Here is a 23,664-nt window from a genome sequence, read left to right as displayed (position 1 = left end):
TTTTTTTTTTTTTGAGACGGAGTCTGGCTCTGTCGCCCAGGCTGGAGTGCAGTGGCCGGATCTCAGCTCACTGCAAGCTCCGCTTCCCGGGTTCATGCCATTCTCCTGCCTCAGCCTCCCGAGTAGCTGGGACTATAGGCGCTCGCCACCTCGCCCAGCTAGTTTTTTGTATTTTTTTAGTAGAGATGGGGTTTCACCGTGTTAGCCAGGATGGTCTCGATCTCCTGAACTCATGATCCACCCGTCTCGGCCTCCCAAAGTGCTGGGATTACAGGCTTGAGCCACCGCGCCCGGCCTTTTTTTTTTTTTAACATACATACTATTGATTCCTACACCTTGGGAAGAAGAATGTTCTTTGTTGACACCAATTCTATCTCAAAATGGATACTGAATATTTCATTTGTAATCCTTTGCTTATTGCAAATTCACCATAAATGACTCATTCCATTGATACAGTATAAACCTTTTATAAAAACAACAGAATAACCCACTGACATCTAACAATCCAAGTCAGTGTAAAGCTCACTTTTGATGTGGATCTTTACCCACAAACGCAATCAAGCTGTTAGCTACCTGCACTTCTTTAGGAGTTTTTAAGTTGCTCATATTGCCGCAGGCCTCTCCACAAATTCTGTCATACATCGGTGCAGCCAAGAATCTGCTCACCAAGTTTCCTAGCAGCTACCCAAAATGACTTTTATTTCCACATCTAATACACTGGTAAGAGTAGGAATAGAAATAAGCTTTTGACTTTCAACTTTACAGTCAGACAAAATCTCTTGCTAGCCTCAGGTCAATGGTATAATGAAGGACTGGTGAATGTAATAGGTTGTGTATCATTTAGCACGGTGGCGAATGAAGTCATTACTACTGTTCAAAAAAGGCCCCAAGGCCATCCTATTATAAAGAGATAAATGACATGGAGTGATAGAACCAGAAACAGACCAGGAGATACCGTTGATCTATGAGATCACAAGTTAGAAAGAAGGGACTGGGCTGAAATAAAACGACAGAACACGTGAAATGTCTCTTTTGTAATTTTAATTGAAGCAATCCTATTTATTTTTTTTAACTCTCTCTTATAAGCACCAAATTTTAATATCTAAGTCAATTTTTGGGGAAAGAAACATCATCAAGATCATCCCTCCAGCAAAACAACGATGTTTACTCCTCCAAATATCCAAATTGAAGATCTACGAAAACAAAAACAAAAACAAAAGCCCACAGAGAAATAAAAAGGAACAAAAATCACATTCTAATGGCGGGGGGAGGGGAGGTCAGTGCATTTAGCAGTCTTCGCTGTGCTGTCTAACCATCCTTCAGCTGACTTTCAAAAAAAAATAACACCCTAAGCTCATCAAAATATACATTTGCCATTTGCTTGTTTAAATTAAAAATAATTATTAAAAAAAGGAAAACTTTAAGGAATTCACAATCAATTGCCTGACTCATTTCGATGTCATGTACAGCATATGGAGGTCAGGAAGGCCATTCGCAGCACATGTGATTAGGGGCTATTGATCTTCAAGGTTTAGCTTTCTTCCAAACAGTGTAAAATACCCACCTGGTCAGGGAGTCAAGGAATAAAAGCAGGTAATTCAAGGAAGAAAAGGCATCACTTGTAATTTGTTTGCTGGCCTACAAATTGAAAGACGGATGAAAAGCTTCATGGCTTAAAGCACTGTGGGAATGAGAATGAAGGCCTTTGAATAAGGCCACTCTGCAGCCTGGGGACATCCCCACCACCTGGGATGTCTGAAGGAGGTACTGAGTGGACAACAGAAGGCTAAAGGAACACAAATATTCTCTCAGGTAACACTACCGATCCAAAGTCTCACAAGTTTTAGGGAATTAGTATGAGAAGGAAAGGCGGGAAGAAGGAAAGGAAGGAAGGAGGAAAGGAGGGAGGGAGGGAGGGAAAACTGGGGTAGCAGGAAATGCAAGGAAGGGAGAGAAGGGGGAGGGAAGAGAGGGAAGAAGAAGGAGAGGAAAAAAGGTCAGAGGAGTAAAAGAGAGGGAAGGAAGGAGGGAGAGAGAAGAACTAGCAGGTGGAAGCCTTTGCCTCAAATGTTATCAACTCATTTCTCAAATCTCCAAACATGCAAACACAGGCCTGACAAACATGCTGAGGGGAACCATAAACGAAGGTGGACAGTTGGGAGGAGATGCTGAAGCTCTGTACACGCTGTGGAGGGACACGGCCACCCAGCAGGCAGAGTGCCCCCTCCTCACTTGGAGGATCTAGAGGGTTCTCATTGCCTCTTGCTGGCCATCTGGTCTCAGCAGGCAGTCTGCGCTGCCGGGCTCTGCCCCAGCCTGATGGGACCAGGCCTCACTGGAGGTCAGCAGCAGTCGCAGAGCAACCTTGACAGCAAAAAAAAAAACAAAGCAAAACAAAACAAAACAAAACAAAACAAAAACCTGCCGTCACAGGAACCTGGACTTGGCAACAGCAGATAAGGAAGCTGTTGTCTGCAGACTATAGCCCACAGCTGTGTTGTGGCACAAATTTCCAATGATAATGCTCTCATTTCCTTTTTTCTCCACGTTTTATTTCTCTAGACTAACTTTACTAAGTGGAACAGAGAACACCAACGTTAACTGTGCAGTCCCCAACATCATTCTAGTTCTCGATTTCTACTGCAAATTAGCATCAAGTGTAGAAACTAGTATTAACATCAGGTAATTTTAATGTAAGAGTAGAATGAGTGTCTTTAAACATTTTACCTGCCACAGGTAGGGTGGTTATTTTAGACTAGGGCTTCTCAAACTTTTTAGGTGCACATAAATCCCTGGGAAGGCTGGTAGAACAGGTCACTGGGCCCCCACCTCCAGAATTCCTCTGACTGGGCAGCAGGTTGGGGTGGGACTTGAGAATGTCCATGTCTAACTAGTTCTTGAGCGATGCTGCAGGTCTGGCAACACCTTTGAGAACCGATGCTTTAGACCAGTAGTGCTTGATCATTAAAAGCACCTGGAAAGCTGTGGCAAGCCCCCGCCAAAACTTTTGAGAATGGGAGTCTAGAATGTTAGATTTTATTTAAAGCTTCTCGGGGGATTCCAATGTGCACCGAAGCTTGAGAACCAGGGCTTTATATACTCTACGGCTAAGCTAATTGTTTATTATTGGGATTTAAATTTTTTAATTGGCATAGGATTTACTTGGGTGCTTTGATCTGGCAAAAGAATGTCATGGTCAAAGGATACAATTCCAAATATGAAGGGACACAGACGATCTCCTTTGAAAATTCCACAGGACAATACAGGTGCCCCAGCTGTTCTTCATAGAGCGACAGCGCTTCTGTCAGATTGACACAGTTCCCCTAAATCAAAGAGAGATAAGCAAGTGGGATTCTTGAGTCCTTCCAAGGGCCCCACTCATCTGAAGGTCGTTAATAAAGAAGAACATTTCTAGCTTTAGATAAAAGTTCATCTTTAAAAACAAGATAAGGCTTCTGTATTTTCACAAATCACACTGCATTCTATTTATAGACCCATTAGAGCTCGTTATCCTTCTACCTCATTGACCAAGCCATTTCAAATTATTAGAATATGAAATGATAGAAAGCAGTGACACCGATTTCTTACTAGTGACACAGTCACTGAATTAAAACCATGCAATTTGCAAAGATTCATACAAATAACATATTCAAAGGAAATTTTCTCAATAACGGTCACCATTATGTTATAAACGAAGTATCAAAAAGATAGTGTTCTTGATTTCCACAATGGTTTAAACTACAATTCTCCTAAGAGTCTAACATGTTGACACAGAACTATATTCACCCCTATTTTTTTTCCTAGAATCTGTGTATAAGAGAACAAAAGTCTATTCAGGATATATATGCTAGGGATATCCCCCAGTTGCACACCTTATCAAAAACTTTCTCTCAACTTCATTATTCTAGCATTTCTCCCTTTCCAGTCACCCCATTTTCAGCATCTCCAGCAGCTAGGGGTAGTCAATGACATATACTGCAAGTTTGCTGGTAGCTGCTGGAAAAGCTTTTGATTCAGAACAAAGAGAGAGCCACCCGCCTCTTCAACTTTCTTCCAAGCTATAACCTAGATGTGATATTTGGAGCTGCAGCAGCCATCTTGTGACCATAAGGAAAAAAAGGTGAAGAGAATTCAAGAGATGCCAGCCAAGGTATAGCAGAGTTGCTGAATGGATACAGTATTTGCCCAACTCTAGAGCAATGCTTCTAACTCCTTAATGTACATGTGATATCATAGGGGATCTTGTTAAAATGTAGATTTGGATTAAGTCTGGGGAAGCGTTTATCATCCTTTTAGCACAATTTTCCCCAAATGATTTTCATTATGAATTTAGAAAACAAAACTGGTATTTATATACAGAGATTAAAAGGAAATACCAACTATTTCCTTTTAATCTCTGAAGTTGGTATTCACAAGACAGTAATACTGAATCCAGGTGGCTGATTCCATTTCTTAAGAAAGTTACTCTTCACTGGAAGTGCTGGCTCAGGCCTGTAATCCCAGCACTTTGGGAGGCTGAGGCAGGTGGATCACTTGAGGTCAGGAGTTTGAGGCCAGCCTGGTCAACATGGTGAAACCCTATCTCTACTAAAAATACAAAAACTAGCCAGGCGTAGTGGCATGCACCTGTATTCCCAGCTACTCAGGAGGCTAAGACAGAAGAACCACTTGAACCCAGGAGGTGGAGGTTGCAATGAGCTGAGATTGCGCCATTGCACTCCAGCCCGGGCAACAAGAGCGAAACTCCAATTCAAAAAAAAAGTTACTCTTAATTTGCCTCAAAATAGCTAAGTATAATGCAAGATGAAAATTATTTACAAATAAAGGCAGCCTGTGATGTAAGAACTCCTGAGAATGGCTTTCAAAACCAACCAGCCAGCTAGTCACGGGCAAGAGGTTAGAATTATTCTGAGAGCTGGCCTTGGTGGTTTTAACTTAGCACATTCACTCAACATGACGTCATCCTTCAGTGCCAGACTGTTTAGTAACCCATCATCTAGGGTCCCGCAGTGGGATATGGCCATGGTCAAAGTGCCCTTTGCCAGCATGTAATTTGGTTTCAACATCAAGTTCACCATGAGAGCATATAAACACCACACGTGTAATTTAAGATTCACAAATAGAAAACTGCCCAGTTGTTTTTAGAACCCATCGCCACTGGGGAAGCTATAGAATGAAAATGCCACCAAGGTGCACAGTAAATGGCTTTGCCATGTTAAAATTGACACCACACTCTCTCTTTATAGAGGTTATATGGGAAGACTTCCTTACATAGACTGTGGTAAGAAAATAGGAAAGTTTCAATTTGTTCTTTCCCAACATTGTCAAGAAGTTTCAAAAAAAGAAGAAAACACACACCACAAATAGAGACCTACCCAAAAAAGTAACATGATACATTTCACTTTCCTGTCTATTTAAATGGAATGACATTTTTTCTTTTTAAGAGAAACAAATGGGAGATGAATAAAAATCTAATAGCAAAGAATTAAGCAGCCATTAACGATAAGAAAAAGGGATGGAACAAGGGGTGGGGCCACACCTGGCATTATCGAAGAAAAAGGGGCTCACTGCCCAATGTTCTAGAAGTCAGTATTAGGACACTGGGGTTTTAAGAAAAGCAAAGCTTATTTTAATTTCTTTTCAGAGACAGGGTCTTGCTGTGTTGCTCAGGCTGAAGTACAGTGCTGTGATCACAGCTCAGTGCAGCCTCAAACTCCTGGCCTCAAGCAATCCTCCTGCCTTAGCCTCCCCAAATGCTGGGATTACAGGCATGAGCCACCGAGCCTGGCCTAAGAAAAGCTTTTTATTGTAAGTCAACTAACAAGGAGACAGGAGTCCAGCTTAAATATGTCTCCCTGTGCTGGGCTTAAAGGCAGTCCTTTTATTAGAAAAGGTTTAAGGGGCTGGCTGCAGTGGCTCACACCTGTAATCCTAACACTTTGGAGGCCGAGGCAGGCAGATCACTTCAGGTCAGGAGTTTGAGAGCAGTCTGGCCAACATGGTGAAATCCCATCTCTTCTAAAAATACAAAAATTAGCCAGGTGTGGTGGCACACACCTGCAATCCCAGCTACTTGGGAGGCTGAGGCAGGAGAGGTGCTTGAACCCGGGAGGCAAAGGTTGCAGTGAGCAGGGATCGAGCCACTGTACTCCAGCCCGGGCCACAGAGTGACACTCCATCTCCATCTCCATCTCCAAAAAAAAAAAAATTTAAGGGGTAGGTTCTGAGATTTGCAGGTGATTGATTTGTGGATGGAAAGGGTAGATCTGGAAAATCCTCAGGCACGTATGGTTATCTCTTTCTGCCCACTAATGGGTCTTGTGTGCAATCTTGAGGGCGGGGAAGTGGTTAGTATGAAGCAAGTGGTGAAAACTTAGGCTGTGACATCAGCAAGCTTGTTCTGTGCAAATTCTAATGGGGCATATTGTTTTTAACAGATTTTAGCCAGTGATTTTCTTTCTTAAGTGGGGGGAGTTTCAGTGTTTCAGCAAGTTGTTTCTTTTTTTACCTGCAATCCTGGCAAACTCAGATTTTATTAGTCATTGGTTTATTTAACCCTTTGAGGCTTCACTAGGGGATTAAATCCAAATTCTATAGCTTCAGTTCTAGGAAGTTCTTTTCCCCATGTTAGGTGTGGACAGGTGACATTTGCTTTTGTTTATTTTAGAGGTGGGGTCTTCACTATGTTGCCCAGGCTGTCCTCGAACTCCTGGGCTCAAGCGATCCTCCTGGGTAGTTAGGATTACAGGCACATGACATCTCAGTAACAGGTATAGAAGAATACATCCTTAGCAACTTTTATCAAGTTCAAAAGCAAATAAAATTACATAGTATAATGATTTAGGAAATCATACATGTAAGAACCATCTAGAAGATACAGAAACGGAAAAAAGTGAGACCAAGGATGGGTTGCTTCTAGAAGGCAAGCAGGAACAAGAGAGAAATATAACTTACAGGTTTTTTTTTAAATGGGGCTGGAGGGAGAGAAGAGAGGAAGGTCAAGTCCCAGGATCTGCCTCCTAGGTTCCATGAAAACACTTCCTCCCCAATTCAAATTCTATTGGCCCACCTTGATTCCCACGCCTCTCCACGATGCATTCCCCAGCTTCCTGGGATGCTGACAAGGCTGCATTCAGGCAGCCACAGTAACACCAATGACATCACAAACTCACCACTGTGATGCTAGCAGTTTTAGGTGGGAACATTTAGCTTCTGTAAAACAACACATTTTCATCCCACCCTTAACCTGACTCCAGTTCTAAGCTGCACACTTGGGCAAAGTGGGTGGGCATGCCAGGAATCTGGGTTACCTCCTAAGTATGTCACCTGGCAGTTAAAAAAAAAAAACTGCCCTGTGGCAACTACATCAATACATCCTGAGTCAAATCACTTGCTTTTTGACTTAATTACTACTTCTTAAAAGGGCTATACATGCCTGTCCACATAAATCTTACCATGTGACACTGTCAACCACCAAATGTACTGAATGAACCCCAGGTGTTATATAATGAGATTGTTTTGTGGTTCTAACTGTAATGAACATGGGGACAGAAAACACGTCATATGTCTTTCGGACAATTCTTAGAAACCAAGACAGCCCTGGGCATACAATCCTTTTGATTTTGGTAAAAAGTCTATTGGCAAAGGCAAGATATCAAAGCCTGGGTCATTAATATTTACAAATGGGTTGTGGTAGTACACTAAGCAAGCATTCTATTAGCCTTTCATACTAAGATAACGGCTCTCCATAGGAGGCGGCCTGCCATGCCAATATTCAGAACAAAAGAACAACAGTCACACGGTTGTAGTAGACAACAGGTGGAGTTAGTGTGGCTTTCTCTTTTGTCCTGTCTTTTGTACTACAGACTGGCTAGTTTGTAGTGGATCCAAATTTTTTTCAGCCTCTTTTTGTTCAAGATCCCAGAGCCTCACATTTTTCCTTGATTTAAGCTGCTTGAGATTTTCTTCTATGTGTTTGCAGAAACCTAAAAGAAAAAATTCTGGCTGGGCACGGTCACTAATGGCTGTAATCTCAACAATTCAGGAGGTTGACGTAGGAGGATTACTCGAATCTAGGAGTTTAAGGCCAACCTGGGCAACATAGTGAGACCTCATCTCTACAAAAATTAGCCAGGCATGGCAATGGATGCCTGTAATCCCAGCACTTTGGGAGGGGCAAAGCAAGACGATCACTTCAGCCTGGGAGGTTGAGGCTGCAATGAGCGCCACTGTGCCACTGCACTCCGGCCTAGGCTACAGACCAAGAACCTAGCTCAAAAAAATGAAAAGAAAAAAATTCCATATGCTCTGCTTAAAAAATGCCCATCATGGCTGGGCGCAGTGGCTCACGCCTGTAATCCCAGCACTTTGGGAGGCCAAGGGGGACGGATCACCTGAGGTTGGGAGTTTGAGACCAGCCTGACCAACATGGAGAAACCCCATCTCTACTAAAAATACAAAAAAATCAGCTGGGCATGGTGGCACATGCCTATAATCCCAGCTACTCAGGAGGCTGAGGCAGGAGAATCGCTTGAACCCAGGAGGTGGAGGTTGCAGTGAGCTGAGATCGCGCCACTGCACTCCAGCCTAGGCAACAGAGCAAGACTCCGTCTCAAAAAAAAAAAAAAAAAAAAAAAAAACCATCATAAGAAAGTCCAACTTGCTTCTTTACAATAAGAAAGCTTCATTTGAGCAGGTTTCACTGCAGATTTCCTATAAGACAGGGGTCAGCAAACTTCCTCTGTAAAGGGTCAGACAGAAACTATTTTAGGCTCTGCAGATCATACAGTATCTACCACAACTACTCAGTTCAAAAGCAGCCACAGACACTATGTAATAAATGGGCGTGTCTGTGTGCCAAGAAAACTTTACAAACAAGCAAGCAGGAGGCCAGATTTGGCCCAATGTTTGCAGACTCCTGGCTTTGAATAGTTATATCCATCTACAACATGTTTGTAAAAATCGTTTCTAAACCTTGGGTTGGTGGGGGAGAGACACTCCATTAACAGATAGGGCTTTGCTCTCCTCAAAGTTTCCCAACATTTTCACCAAGCGCAAAGTCTAAGATTAAGCACAATGTGCCTGCAGGTCTTGCACACAGAGGGAAGAGCGGAACAACAGGATAGGCTGGAGCCTGAATCAAGATGTCTCTTAGAATTGCTAAGTTGTTTTCAGCATTATTAATCTCAGATTCCATAAAATGTCCAGGATAGGGTCTGCTTGCAAACATCTCCTCAGGAGGATAAAGTTAAAACCTCTACCTGTTCCTGACTTTTTTTTTTTTTTTTTTTTTTGGAGACGGAGTCTTGCTCTGTGGCCCAGGCTGGAGCCCAGTGGTGCAATCTCGGCTCATTGCAACCTCCGCCTCCCAGGTTCAAGCAATGTCCTGCCTCAGGCTCCTGAGTAGCTGGGATTACAGGCTCCTGCTACCATGCCTGGCTCATTTTTGTATTTTTAGTAGAGACGGGGTTTCACCATGTTGGCCAGGCTGGTCTCGAACTCCTTGACCTCAGGTAATCTAACTGCCTTGGCCTCCCAAAGTGCTGGGATTACAGGCGTAAGCCACCACACCTGGCCTATTCCTGACATTTAAATACAGTAAACTAATACTGTGTTTATTTTTGAGTCAAGGTCTCACTCTGTCACCCAGGCTGGAGGGCAGTGGCACGATCATAGCTCACTATAGCTTCAACGTCCCAGGCTCAAACAATCCTCCCACCTCGGCCTCCAGAGTTAGGACTACAGGCATGCACCACCATGCCAAGCTAATCTTTTAAATGTTTTGTAGAGATGGAGTCTTACTATGTTGCCCAGGCTGGCAGTACTTTTTTTAAAAAAATGGAGGAGGGGATTTTCCTGTGAACTCAGAATAATTCAGAGATCCGGAGTACGATGCTACGTAAGTGTTTATCTTATGTTTATGAATCAAGGAATTTTGTACCAAGAGACTAGATTATCAATTAGCTGTCTTTGCTGTCATTTTCAAAATTTTGTTAAGGATTTCAATAGAAGATATATATGTATATTTTTAACACCAAGAAATGAAACCTTTAAAGTTTTAGAATCCCCTAGAGAATGAGAAAAACACCACAATCTGCTTCCATCTGGTGGCAGGAGTTCACAGTACAGCCAGAGCTACTTCATCAAGTGTATGTTGATGAGGGGAGGGGAAAAAAAGAAAATCAGTCTGTGTCTCCATCAGGTGGCAGCAGCTCATACTACAGCGAAAGACCAGGGCTGATAACTCATTAATTCCCAGCAGAGGACAGGTCCACTTAGAAGCTTACTGTTTGAAACAACATAAACCAATGATGCTGCTCTATCCTTAATAAATTTCAAAAATGTGCATTCAGATTTCAAAATATAAAAATCTTAAGAGTGTTTTGAGGAAAAACACTGTTAAGTAGCCTACCTGTGTAAAATATTTCCCATCCTGTTTCAACACTTTCATTGAGAGGTCAAGAATCAGTCTGAGAAACTCCCATGTGGAATCTGAAGGTTTAAAAGAACAAGTTTCATAAATATGGGTTTGTACGTATCCACAACATCTGAAGTAAAATATTCAAATACTCAATACCAAAAGGGGAAGAAGAAAAAGAGCCACAAGTGTGAGACCCACTCACTATTCAAAGAGCTTGTTCATGAACGATAATGAAATTGATTTTGGATGCGAAAATCACATCTACCTAGCACTGCTCTCAAAATACCAGTAGATTCGACACAAAGGCAGTGGCCGAAACGTGAAAGAAAACTGCTTTAAATAAGGGGGCAAGCAGCAAAATCCTGAGAGAAATTCAGAGTCTGCAAACTCAGCAGGAACTTGAGTTTATAGAAAAAACATGAACTAGCTGTGATTTTGAACAAACATATGGTTTGAGAAAGGGAATTATCTGTTGTTAGATAAGTGACCAATTTGTACCAATACAGGTTGAAAATCACATAAATTAAATACATTATCAAATGATTTACCGTCTCAATAATGTAATGAGTCATTTTATTTCATTTTTGTTTCAAATGACTGAATGAGTTCACTCATTTCGTGGCAGAACAGGAATTGAAGCCAAATCCAGTCATCTTTCCACCATGGACCTCAATTTAACTCCCTAAAAATGTGAGAGAACTAGACAATCTCTAAGATCCTTTCACCCTCACATGGTGCCCAGAGAAACATTTCCATCATAAGTATCCTGGTTTAAAAAAAAAATCTACCTTCTTCTGGAGACGTGGAGATTGGAACAGCAGTCAAATCATTAATCACATAATCAAATTCTCTCCCTTCTTTGGCGTACCTCTTCAGTACCGGAATACAGTCTTCTATTAGAACCTTCCAGAAAGAACAGGAATAGATGAGTAAGCCAACATGTGGATGTAGTTAAACAAAAAACAATAGTAAAGGAAGGAGGAAAAAAATACCAAGTGGGGGCTTATATCCACAGCTATCCACAGCATCTGCTACAGGAACCAAAAAACTTTCATCTATGTCTATTAATAGCAAAAATTAAGTGCTTACCATATATGCTTTATATGCCTTCTCATTTCAATAAAGCAACAATACTAGAGGCACTATTATCCATTTTACCAATGTAGAAACAAACTTGAGGTGTTATCCAGCTTGCCCACAGATCCACGAAGTATACCTATTACTATCTGAAAGCCAACTACATACTTTCATCTCTAATCTATACTGCCTCTCCTACCACTATTTGTATCATCTTCTTTTGATTTTTCTTATTTTTTAAAATTAATAAACTATTTTAAAAAAGTTTTTCTAGAGACAGGGTCTCACTATGTTGCCCAGGTTGGTCTTGAACTCCTGGGCTCAAGCAATCTGCCCACCTTAGACTCTCATAGTGCTGGGATTAGAGGCATGAGCCACCGTACCCAGCCTAATTTTTCTTTTATACTAAGCACTGAATGACTTCATTGTTTATGGATTTATTTTTGCATGTTACTCAAACTATAAACATGTTGTTCCTCAATTTTCTCTAATGCTAGGCTACTGCTAATAAAGCTATATATATATAACAGCTCCCACCATCAGAGTCAATCAAGAGTCCAGCTGGAATTCCCATACAGATCATACATAGTTAATACAGGAAAGAAGTTTGAGGTCAGCTGTATATTTGAAGTACTGAGGCTCTATGCTGGGGACACATCTGGATCTAAGCAACATCCTAAACTAAACGGGAGTTACGGTCATCTTTTAGTTTTCTAATTCAAAAAAAAAATACATTAAGTAAAAGAAAAATTACATATAATAGTCAGAAATCAAGAGTTTAAGAGTTTGCCAGGCCAGGAGCAGTGGCCCAACACCTGTAATCCCAGTACTTTGGGAAGTTGAGGTGGGCGGAACACTGGAGACCAGGAGTTCTAGAGCAGCCTGGGCGACATGGTAAAAGCCTGTCTCTAGAAAAAATAGAAAACCCAGCTGGGCCTAGTGGTATGTGCCTGTAGTCCCGGCTACTCAGGAAGCTGAGGTGGGAGGATCGCTTGAGCCTGGGAGTTCGAGGGTGTAGTGAACCATGATCATGACACCACTGCGCTCCAGCCTGAGTGACAGAGCGAGACCTTGTCTCAAAAAAAAAAAAAAAAAAAAAAAAACCAAAAAAAGTTCACCACAATTCCCTAAAATAACCTAGCCCATGTTGTTTCTCATCATTCTTCTTATAGCCTCACAGTTGTAAGAAACTGGGACTTTTCTGTCCTATTGTTTTATAACTTGTCTCACTTAATGCATCATACCTGTGGAGGTACTAACACCACAGTTGCCTTCAATTCACTATGAATCCTGTTTGATATGCTCATAATTTTTCCATACGTTCACAGAGATTCTTACAAATACTTGCACACAAATACAAATATATGTGCTCTTTTGTAAAATCTGGATCACGCACATCATTCGGAACTTGAACATTTTCACCGAACATCTCTCCAGGTAATAACACACATTTTTAAAAATACGCCATTCCACTAAAAATGTTCTTTCTGTTGTCATCGTCAAGCCTTGGCCACTACAAGCACATCTATAATAAAACCTTGTAGTGACACCTTTTTAACTGTGGGCTGGGTGCTCAAACACAGGGTAGAAGCCATGTGTTTCGGTTTTGATAGCATTTCACATGTCAAACAGCAATGCATATGAGCACCTGTCTCCTCCTCGCATCCTCCTCAGCGTGGAATATTGCTCCTCTACTAAATTTTGTGAAGTCTGTTGCTAATGTTTTCACAAGAACTTCCTGGGCCACCAACAGGGGTGACCGTCTTGTGGTACTTTTTTTTTTTTTTTTTTTTTTGAGATGGAGTCTTGCTTTGTCGCCCAGGCTGGAGTGCAGTGGCGCAATCTTGGCTCACTGCAAGCTCCACCTCCCGGGTTCACGCCTTTCTCCTGCCTCAGCCTCCTGAGTAACTGAGACTACAGGTGCCCACCACCACGCCCGGCTAATTTTTTCTATTTTTTCGTATAGCCGGGGTTTCACTGTGTTAGCCAGGATGGTCTCGATCTCCTGACCTTGTGATCTGCCCACCTCAGCCTCCCAAAGTGCTGGGATTACAGGCATGAGCCAATGCGCCCGGCCTGTCTTGTGGTACTTTTTACAGGTTATTTGACTTATTCTGAGAAGTACCAGTAAATATACCCTTTATACTTTTTTAAAGTTAGTTAACTTCATTTCGAAGCTGTAGGGACTCTGCATTATTCAAGGGATCAATTCCCTGTCACGCTTGTTACCAGTCTTTCTTCTAGTCTGAACTTTTGGCTTGGTAAGGACAACATAATACCATTAACAGTTTGAGTGTCCTATCTTTAAGAGATTTCCCAACTCCAAGGTTAAGTGCTCTAAATTGTCTTAAATGTATTAGTTTTTACATTTAGAGCCTAAGTCACCAAAATTCCTATTTCTATGGTTGGCTAACTTGGTTCTCATGCAGATGGTTAACTCATTATACCGGCATCACACATTAACTCAACCAAACCTTTTCCCAAGTCGACTGAAATGCATCTTAGACCATATTAGCAGTGTGTAGGAATACATACTCAGACCTGTTCAAGTTCCTTTGACATTCCTAGGTATTGTGTATTCCTTTCATACTTCCTATTTGATTACTGTGCCTTGTAGTACATTAACAATGAATAGGACATATTTCGCTTCACACTGTGATTCTTTTTTCGAGTTTTCTTGGGTATTCTTAGATATTTGTTTTTACAAATAAACTTTAAAATCAGTTGGTCTACTTTTAAACCCCTCCCCTCTCCTTGGGATTACACATAATAAATTGGGAAGAAATAGACATTGTTCTGTGTTGTTGTTTTTTTTTTTTTTCTTTTTGACAGAGTCTTGCTCTGTCACCCAGGCTGGAGTGCAGTGGTGCAATCTCGGCTCACTGCAACCTCCACCTCCCGAGTTCAAGCCACTCTCCTGCCTCAGCCTCCAGAGTAGCTGGATTACAAGCACCCACCACCACGTCTGGCTAATTTTTGTATTTTTAGTAGAGATGGGATTTCACCATGTTGACCAGGCTGTTCTCCAACTCCTGACTTCAAGTGATCTGCCCACCTCAGCCTCCCAAAGTGCTGGGATTACAGGTGAGCCACCAAGCCCGGCCTGTTCTGTTATTTCAATACAAGAAATACAGCATGCCTCTCCACATATTCAGACTTTGATGTCTTTCAATAAGATCTTAATATAATTCATACCAGTCTCACAATACCATTCTTGTTAAATATATATTCCTAGAAATTTAACACTTGATTACTTTGAAAGGAAATGGATGGGAAGGAAATCCTATTTAAATGATTTAGCATTTAGTATAGAGAAAAAAATCTAAGCTGGCTTTATCCAATCACTTTACCAAATTCTCATGAATTCAAATAATTTTCTATGTAAGGTTCCTGGCTTTTCTAGTATTCATATCATCTGCAAATAATTAGATTTATACTGTTTTCATCTTTCTACTTTACTATCTCAGCTGCCTCAAAAAACAATGTGAAAAAGATAATTGGCATCCTCATCTTCTTCCTATTTTCAGTGGAAATGGCTTCTGCTATCTATTATATTTATTATATTTTCTATTTTTCTATTTACTATAACCTAATTTCTACTAATGTTTAGGTAGTTTCATCTCTATTGCAATTTTATTTTATTCAAGTAATTTATACTTTAACTTTTATTTTAGATTCAGGGAGTACATGTACAGATTTGTTTTATATATATATATATATATATTAAAAAATATATATATATATATACATATATATTTTTTTTTTAGAGACAGAGTCTCCCTCTGTTGCCCAGGCTGGAGTGCAGTGGTGCAATCTCGGCTCACTGCAACCTCCACCTTCCGGGTTCAAGCAATTCTCCTGCCTCAGCCTCCCATGTAGCTGGAATTACAGGCACACGCCACCACACCTGGCTAATTTTACATAAGTATACTGCATTAGTTTTTATTAAAAATGACTGCTAAATATTCTCAAATTCTTTGTCATCTGTTATTTTCCTCCTTTACTCACATAATGAATTAAGTTGACAGATTTCTTAAAATTCAAATCTTTACACTTCTAACTAAATCCTACTTGAGCATAATATAGACTTCTTTAAGATGACAGATTTAGCTTATTATTTTACTTGGAAATTTTGCACATATGTAAAAGCAATCTTTAGTTTTGTGTACTACTTGATTTTACTATTAAGGTTTTCTTTTTTTATTATTATTATTAAGGTTTTTTTAATTAAAATTTTCTTTTCTTTTCGAGACATTCTCGCTCTGCGGCCCAGGCTGGAGTTACAATGGCGATCATTAAAAAGTCAGGAAACAACGGATGCTGGAGAGGATGTGGAGAAATAGGAATGCTTTTACACTGTTGGTGGGAGTGTAAATGAGTTCAACCATTGTGGAAGACAGTGTGGCAATTCCTCAAGGATCTAGAACCAGAAATACCATTTGACCTAGCAATCTCATTACTGGGTATATATCCAAAGGATTATAAATCATTCTACTATAAAGACACATGCACACGTAGGTTTACTGTGGCACCATTCATAAAAGCAAAGACTCGGAACCAACCCAAATGCCCATCAATAGAGTGGATAAAGAAACTGTGGCACATATACACCATGGAATACTATGCAGCCATAAAAAAGGATGAGTTCATGTCCTTTGCAGGGACATGGATGAAGCTGGAAACCATAATTCTCGGCAAACTAACACAAGAACAGAAAACCAAACACCGCATGTTCTCACTTGTAAGTGTGAGATGAACAATGAGAACACATGGACACAGTGAGGGGAACATCACACATTGGGGCCGGTCGGGGGATAGGGGCTTAGGGGAGGGATAGCATTAGGAGAAATGCCTAATGCTTGCAGGGCTTAAAACCTAGATGATGAGTTGACAGGCGCAGTGAACCACCATGCCACGTGTATACCTATGTAACAAACCTGCATGTTCTGCACAGGTACCCTAGAAGTATTAAAAAAAAAACAAACAAAAAAAACCCCACAAAAAACAGAATTCATTTTATTCCATTCAGAGAATCTGGAGTTGGTGCATTCCCATCATTGGTACATGTGTACCCTAAATACAAATATACATATAACTCACATGAAGAGACAGATGACGTATTTATCTTCTCAACCAATTATACTAAAAGCTGTTTTAATAAGGCACGATTCTGATCAATAACTTAAATCAATTATATTATCAGTTGACTTAAAACTATATTATCCAGAAAACATAATTACCTGATAGCAGTCTCCTTTAAGATTGTCTAAGACATCGCCACACGTTTTTCGCATGTATTTCTTACACCCATCGATCACCATTTGGTCAATGTCCGAAACAGGTTAAGGAGAATTTGGGTATATCAAAGAATTCTTAAATAGTAATACTTTAAAGAAAGGGTTAAGACAAAGATTTTATAATGCTAACTTGGGTATCACAAATTTGACAAAATGATGAATGAGGCAGTGAGTGACTTTATTTTCACACCAAGGACATGCAAAAGGAACTGAATCTTCTTTTCTCCTCATGAGATAGCTTTAGGGAAGTCATTTTGGAAACTGCCGGGCAGCAGACACAGTATCAAAATCATTTGCTCTTTAATCCTCAACTAGGTAGATTATTTGTTTGTTTTTGAAACGGAGTCTCACTCTGTCGCCCAGGCTAGAGTGCAGTGGCGCGATCTTGGCTTACTGCAACCTCTGCCACCTCAGGTTCAAGCAATTCTCCTGTCTCAGCCTCCCAAGTAGCTGGGATTACAGGTGCCCGCCACCATGCCTGGCTAATTTTTGTATTTTTAGTAGAGACGGGGTTTCGCCATGTTGATTAGGCTGGTCTTGAACTCCTGACCTCAGGTGATGCACCTGTCACGGCCTCCCAAAGTGCTTGGAATACAGGCATGAGCCACTGTGCCCAGCCGATTATTTCTTTGTTGATGGCCACGTAAAAGGGTACTGTTACTAACTTGTCTGTTCAAAGCAGTCTGGGTATGGGTAACACATTTGCCTCTAGTCTGTGGTAACATTAATTTGAGTTGTGAGACACCAAAGGAAGGAAGGAAACAAAAGAAGCCCACTGAACTTGTTCTCTCATACAACAAAGGATATCTCTACCATAGTGACCATCTTTGGTTTTAGTTTGACTATTTCATACAATATGCCTCCATCTCCACCTCCCAGAATGAGTACATCTTTGCCAGTGTAATCTTCTTTGCCACTGCCCATGATGGCCTGGGTATACGCCAAATCACTCTCTGCCAAATCTAGGGAGGAGAAACAAATCCAAATGGTGAGTCTACCTTCACACACAAACCACCTGGCCCCGCCACACTGAAGTGCTGGGATCTAGCCCAAAATGTAAATTTTTCATTTTCAATTTTTTAAAACTGTGAACAATATGCAAGCTTTTTTTTCCATTGAGGACTTTTTCATCAACCCTGATCATCTGACACCTTATACAAATGGACATTAGTCAGTGGAAAGAAAATCCAGCCTTAAAAATGTGTCAATATACCAAATAATTAAAAGCAGTTACATCTTAAATGAAATAATATGATGTCTGTGAGCTGCTTCAAAATAATATGAGAGGGACAAAGTAGACTGGGGTTTAGGCAAAATAAGACTGGCTAGGAGTTGATAATTGTTCACACTCAACGGTGAGTACATGCGGGTTCATCACACTAATTTGTCTACTTAGGTTTCAACTGTTCTGTAACAAAAAGGTTTTTTTTTTTTAATAATACGCAAATGCATTTTCTTTTGAAACACAATCCAAATACTCATCACTAAGGAGGCAATGTCAAGACGAAGTTTATGTGAAAGCCCAGACAATCCACAGGTTAATATGACATAAATGTGCATCTCAAACACCAGCAGTGTCAGAAACAAACTCAAACAAATCCACAACAGCAATAACTGTCAGGAAAACACCATCATCTAACATATCACCACTTTGTTATGTGATCGGGGCAGGGATGGAATACTTACTAACATCCCCACTAAGGATGAGAATATTTCCAAACTGCTTCGAGTGTAGAATTTTTATATTTTGATAAGGTGAATCTTCGTCATATACCACTTCATCTATGTCATATTCAACCAGGCGCCCATCAGCAGTTGGCCAATATCTGTCAATGGCTCCTCCTCGCACTATGGGTGGTAATCTGGAAAAAGAGAAAAACAGCAATGTACCTTACTAGAACACTGCCTTACAAGTGGACCTTGGATGAAGAGTATGCAAAAGAAAGCCACATGACTGCCGACTTCTGACAAGCACAAAACAAATCCAAAGCTTGGGCTTTTAGTTTTATATAATCACGGCCACCACCAAATGTTGACCACTATTGTACACAGTTCACTTTTAAAAAAATCCTGTCATGCTGTAGATTTTCTCTAACAAAAAGCTGAAGAAGATGGCCACTGCACACTTCATACTTCAAATGCTCCAGCAGTATCCGTCTCTTAAGACTATCTACATAACTACATTGACATTACCACATTCACACCAGTTCACATGGGTATCATATGGTTATCTAGTACAGAGTCCATCTTCAAGTGTCCCCAATTATGCCAGTTATGTCCTTTATAGATGTTCTGCTCTTGAATAAAGGTTCATACACTGCATGTCCCTATTATTTTTTTTCTTTTTTATACTCATGTAACATAGAATTTTTTTTTTTTTACTGGTATGTTTCATGACATTGAGATCTCAAGGTACAGACCAGCTATTCTGCCGAAAAATGACTCATATGGGTTTACCTGATAATCTCTCACTCTTCATGGTTAGAATCAGGTTGACATATATTAATTACACAGGCATCACATCGGGAACACAAGATGTGTATTTGTCCTATTATTGGTGATGCTAAGTCTGTGATCACTTGGTTAAAGTGGTATTCATGAGATCTCTCCATCTGCAAAGGTACCTTTTCACCCTTTGAAATTACTAAGCAGGCTGTGGGGTGGTCCTCTGAAACTAGGTGAAAGTCCTCACCCCCAACAAACCTTTACCAGTGGTTTTAGCATGTAGAAGATTCTGGCCTGAACCAGTTACTACTAGAGAGGCTGCAACATGACTTTTTCATTCATTCTTTTGTAAATACCCGGTATTTTTCACAGGATGAATGTACTAGAAAGTACCAGCAGAGGACACTAAATGACAGGAAAGAAACAGACCTGGAAAAGGGGCTTGGCAAGTCAAACACAAAGAAAAGGAGAGCTCACTGCATACATAACACAACCGCATGAGTCATGTGTTCTCAAACACAGTAGTGTTCAATATTAAAACGCCATGATGCACAGTTGTAGATATCTAAAATGCTGGGATATGCGGCCTGACTTACTCCTATGAGTCTCTTTCCCTTCCCTGCTCACCAGATTCCAAGAGTACAGTCTAAACCTGTTACAAGTTAACGAGGCTTTCTATGAGGGAATACTAACATCTATAAAGAACACTGAGATTGAAAAGACAAACTCCCATAAATTCATGTAATCCTGACAACTCTTGATTTAACCACTTCTTTACCAAACTCCATGTGAACAAATTCAGCTTTGAGAATGTGAGGCATTCTAGAGGGTTTTTCCTGTAAATTGGAAAATGTGAAGCACCAATCAGGACAACCGCTAGAGAGCAGGCAAACAGGACTTGGAGGAAGCCTCTTCTACCCCTGGCTGATGGTGGGGAGTGAGATGAGAGTGAGCCACCCATGGCACTGGAAGAAGGACAAAGTCACTCACTTCCAGGGGAGGAAGACTACCCTCTCCTTGACAGCCAGCCAGCTATGGGAAATTACTGCACTACAGACAAACCCACTGAAAATAAAGTGTCTGTTCTCAATTGTGTCAATAGTGCCTTGGCTAAGGTGAAGAGCTCTTTTCTAGATTGTAACACTATGGTTTTTAAAGACTGGCAAAGAAAAAAGCATCTTAACAGGATGTAAATGACATTACCCTGATGAAGTGCTCAACCTAGCATTAAAGGGCATCTCCCTGGTAGCCCTATAACGGGCTACCAGGAGGTACTATGGAGTCTCCTATCAAACTCGTTTCAAACTTCACTGCTGAAAAATGAAACTGGACTATACCAATTCAGGCAGATTACAGCCCAGGCCTCAGGTATACTGTGTAAATTGCAAGAACCTTTTAAAATCAAAGTTAATTTATGTGACCTTGTTTTCTTGTTCCTTTTCACTTGAAAGCAGAAAACAAAAATAAATTCAAGTACATCCCATAGCTTCTTAGTCAAAAATTCAGATTTAACTTAACAAAGGGGAATCATTTCAGATGTTACGGGTTATTTGTTAATGATTTCATCTCTAACATTTAACCTCTGATCTTTATTCTCCACATTAAAAAAAAAAAAAGTATGGCAATCCTTGTCCTTTCGAGGCCAGTAACAAAGGGCTTACAACAAAATATTCCCAATTTCCAGCTCTCATCAACCTTATTTCATGAAAATAAAAACTGTGACAAGCATAGGCAAGGTATTTTGAAGATCTAAAGCTTAACTCCACTCTTAGAAAACTCTTATACCAAAAAAAAAGAAAAGATCCAGACTTCTCACGAATGCTGAAGCCCATAAATGTATTCTATTTACCCACTCATAGAGGTAACTGATAAAAATCAGACCACATTTTGATGTGGACCAATTCATTATCATCGAGTTAAGACCCTTTCTGACAGTGGGGAACCTGTTCATTGCAAATGGGTGTAGATAAGGAAAACCCTGCAAACAGGAAAAGATGAGATGTCCAAAAAGTGATATGGGCATATGGGTGTGGATGTGCTTTTAAAGGAAGATGAAGGGTGAGAGACATGGCTAGGGACCTTAAACTGAGCTTGGGTGCTCTAAAAGAACCTGAGTGCTCTAACAGATCTCAAAAAAGTAGACAGTTCTATACTGTGGCCTCTTCTTTTCACTTTCAGTTTCCTGCTTTCCTCTTTAACTACAGGAGATTAAACAATTACCTAGTTATCTTACATCTGCTCTAGAGCTTTCTTATGGGCTGATCAAACTCAGCATGGTGAGTAATTAAGTACTTAAACATCCTAACACTTGCCAATAAGGATTCCTTCTTCTGGAAAGTGCCATGAACTGGAGAAACCTATATACCCCTTGTTCAGCAATGAGGAAGTCCCTCGCTTGTCTCTGCAACTATGAGGTTAATTTTATGAGCAAGGGACAGGACTTCTATGCCTTAAGGCCTGGTGAGGATCCACCAAGGCAGGGCAAGAGTAAATTGTCCTGCATTTACATGCTGTCTATCCAAAGCACTACTTAATTCCCTCCAGTTCCTTCCCACAGAAGTCAAAACTGCATTCTTTTAAAATCTGACACTACTGGCAAACACTTCGGCAGTGTCCGACAGAAATTTAGATGATGAAAATGTTCCGTAGTTGTACTGTCCCACATGGCAGACACTAACCACTAGCTATTGTGACTAAGGAACTGAATTGTGTATTTTAACTAACTTTAAATAGCCATGTGGGGCTAGTGCCCATTCCACTTGATAGGGAGAGCTTCATTTTCCTTGAAAATGATCACTTGAAAATAACCTGCCTATGGCAGCTTAAGGTTGGCGGCCTATCAATTCTTAGTATCTTGGAAAGTTTTCTTCTTTGAAAGCCTTGAGGCAAATTTTCTTATCACCCCACCTGGTCAGAGTCCCTTAAAATTGCTTAACTTTACTCTGGGGCCCTGAAGGAGAAAAAGTGACCTTTTCTCTTTCCGGGAAGGGTCCAAGTCAGGTTTTTTTTTTTTGAGATGGAATTTCACTCTGTTGCCCAGGTTGGAGTGCAGTGGTGCAATCTCAGCTCACTGCAACCTCCGCTTCCTGGGTTCAAGCGATTCTCCTGCCTCAGGCTCCTGAGAAGCTAGGATTACAGGCGTGTACCACCAAGCCTGGCTAATTTTTGTAGTTTTAGAAGAGACGGGGTTTCGCCCATGTTGGTCAGGCTGGTCTCGAACTGAAGTCGGGTGTTTTCTAGCTCCCTTTGATGAGGTGGCAGCTCTACCTGGGTCTCCACTTTATGCAGTTCCAACTCCTTGGAGTCGGTCCCTATCTCCTTTCTGCCTTAGTTTCATTTTACCTAGCATTTTTGTGTGTGCATCCATGCACATGTATGTTCATACACTATCTTGTTTTGGTGTGAGGGGCCCAGCAGTTGGGTTCACCATGGTTGCCAGAAGGAGGTGCTGAGTTTGATGTTTTCCATATCTCAAGCAGACACTACTGGGGACAACACCGCCATTCTAATTTTTTTTTTTTCTTTTTTTTTTTGAGACAGTCTCATTGTGTCACCCAGGCCGGAGTGCAGTGGTGCGATCTCGGCTCACTGTAACCTCTGCCTCCTGGGTTCAAGCCATTCGCATGCACCAGTCTTTCAAGTAGCTGGAATTACAGGCATGCACCACCACGCCCAGCTAATTTTTGTATTTTTAGTAGAGACGGTGTTTTGTCATGTTGGCCAGGCTGGTCTCAAACTCCTGACTTAAAGTGATCTGCCTGCCTCGGCCTCCGAAATTGCTGGGATTACAGGTGTGAGCTACTGCGCCCAGCCAACTATCATTGTTTCAATCGATTAAATATAAAAGGACATTCAAGAGTGGACTTACCGTTTCACCCGCCCAGTACTGTCCTGACTCAATTCTTTCATTCTTTCTTCTACTTTGTTCAAAATCTACAATTAAAAGAAAAATCAATGGGCTTGCAGAATAAGCTGCATGGAACAGCTAAATTACAGACCCAACAACTGAGGCCGTGTTGACAGAGCTGTGCAAGATTGACCTGTCCCTCCTCCTGCCCTCTAGCAGCCTGTAGGCCTGGCCCAATTCCACTCTCCCATCCCAACTATCCCTTCATGTTGCTGACCTAACCTTAGTGTAAGTTAGCAACAAAATAACATGGAAGAGGAAGGCTAAAGGGTACTGCAGCTATAAAATCCTGGTTAAAGGTTTTCTATTCCCTCCAGTGGAAAATAAGATTACTCACACTCAGGCAGTTAAAAGGGAACGCTGACACCCAAGTTCCTAAAAACAACTAAACAACTACTTCTATTCTAAAACCACTTATGTGGAGCGAGGAAAGTTTAAAATTAACTGGAAACTAAGCAATGAAGAGAAAATTATTTTAACACTAAGCTAAGCAGATACTATGATCCTTAAACACCGAG

General features: G+C 40.9%; 1 protein-coding gene across 2 annotated transcripts in view; it reads right to left on the bottom strand.

Moving 5' to 3' along the window:
- Positions 1 to 1,024: 1,024 nt before the first annotated feature.
- SMS (spermine synthase) overlaps positions 1,025 to 23,664 on the bottom strand; it is a 56,705-nt gene continuing 34,065 nt past the window's right edge. The window contains exons 4-11 of one of the 2 annotated variants that reach the window (XM_025372510.1): positions 23,108 to 23,172; positions 18,481 to 18,656; positions 17,602 to 17,756; positions 16,738 to 16,827; positions 11,209 to 11,323; positions 10,412 to 10,491; positions 3,208 to 3,323; positions 1,025 to 1,564 (exon numbers count right to left, since the gene is read on the bottom strand). In XM_025372510.1, coding sequence (XP_025228295.1) covers positions 1,525 to 1,564; positions 3,208 to 3,323; positions 10,412 to 10,491; positions 11,209 to 11,323; positions 16,738 to 16,827; positions 17,602 to 17,756; positions 18,481 to 18,656; positions 23,108 to 23,172 — 837 coding nt within the window. In that variant the 3' untranslated portion in view covers positions 1,025 to 1,524. The remainder of the gene's footprint in view (positions 1,565 to 3,207; positions 3,324 to 10,411; positions 10,492 to 11,208; positions 11,324 to 16,737; positions 16,828 to 17,601; positions 17,757 to 18,480; positions 18,657 to 23,107; positions 23,173 to 23,664) is intronic. The other variant, XM_025372511.1, reaches the window with a different exon arrangement.

The sequence above is a fragment of the Theropithecus gelada genome, chromosome X, assembly GCF_003255815.1.
Source record: "Theropithecus gelada isolate Dixy chromosome X, Tgel_1.0, whole genome shotgun sequence".
NCBI lineage: Eukaryota > Metazoa > Chordata > Mammalia > Primates > Cercopithecidae > Theropithecus > Theropithecus gelada.
The sequence above is the reverse complement of the archived record's forward strand: the minus strand, read 5'-3'. Positions and strand labels throughout refer to the sequence as shown.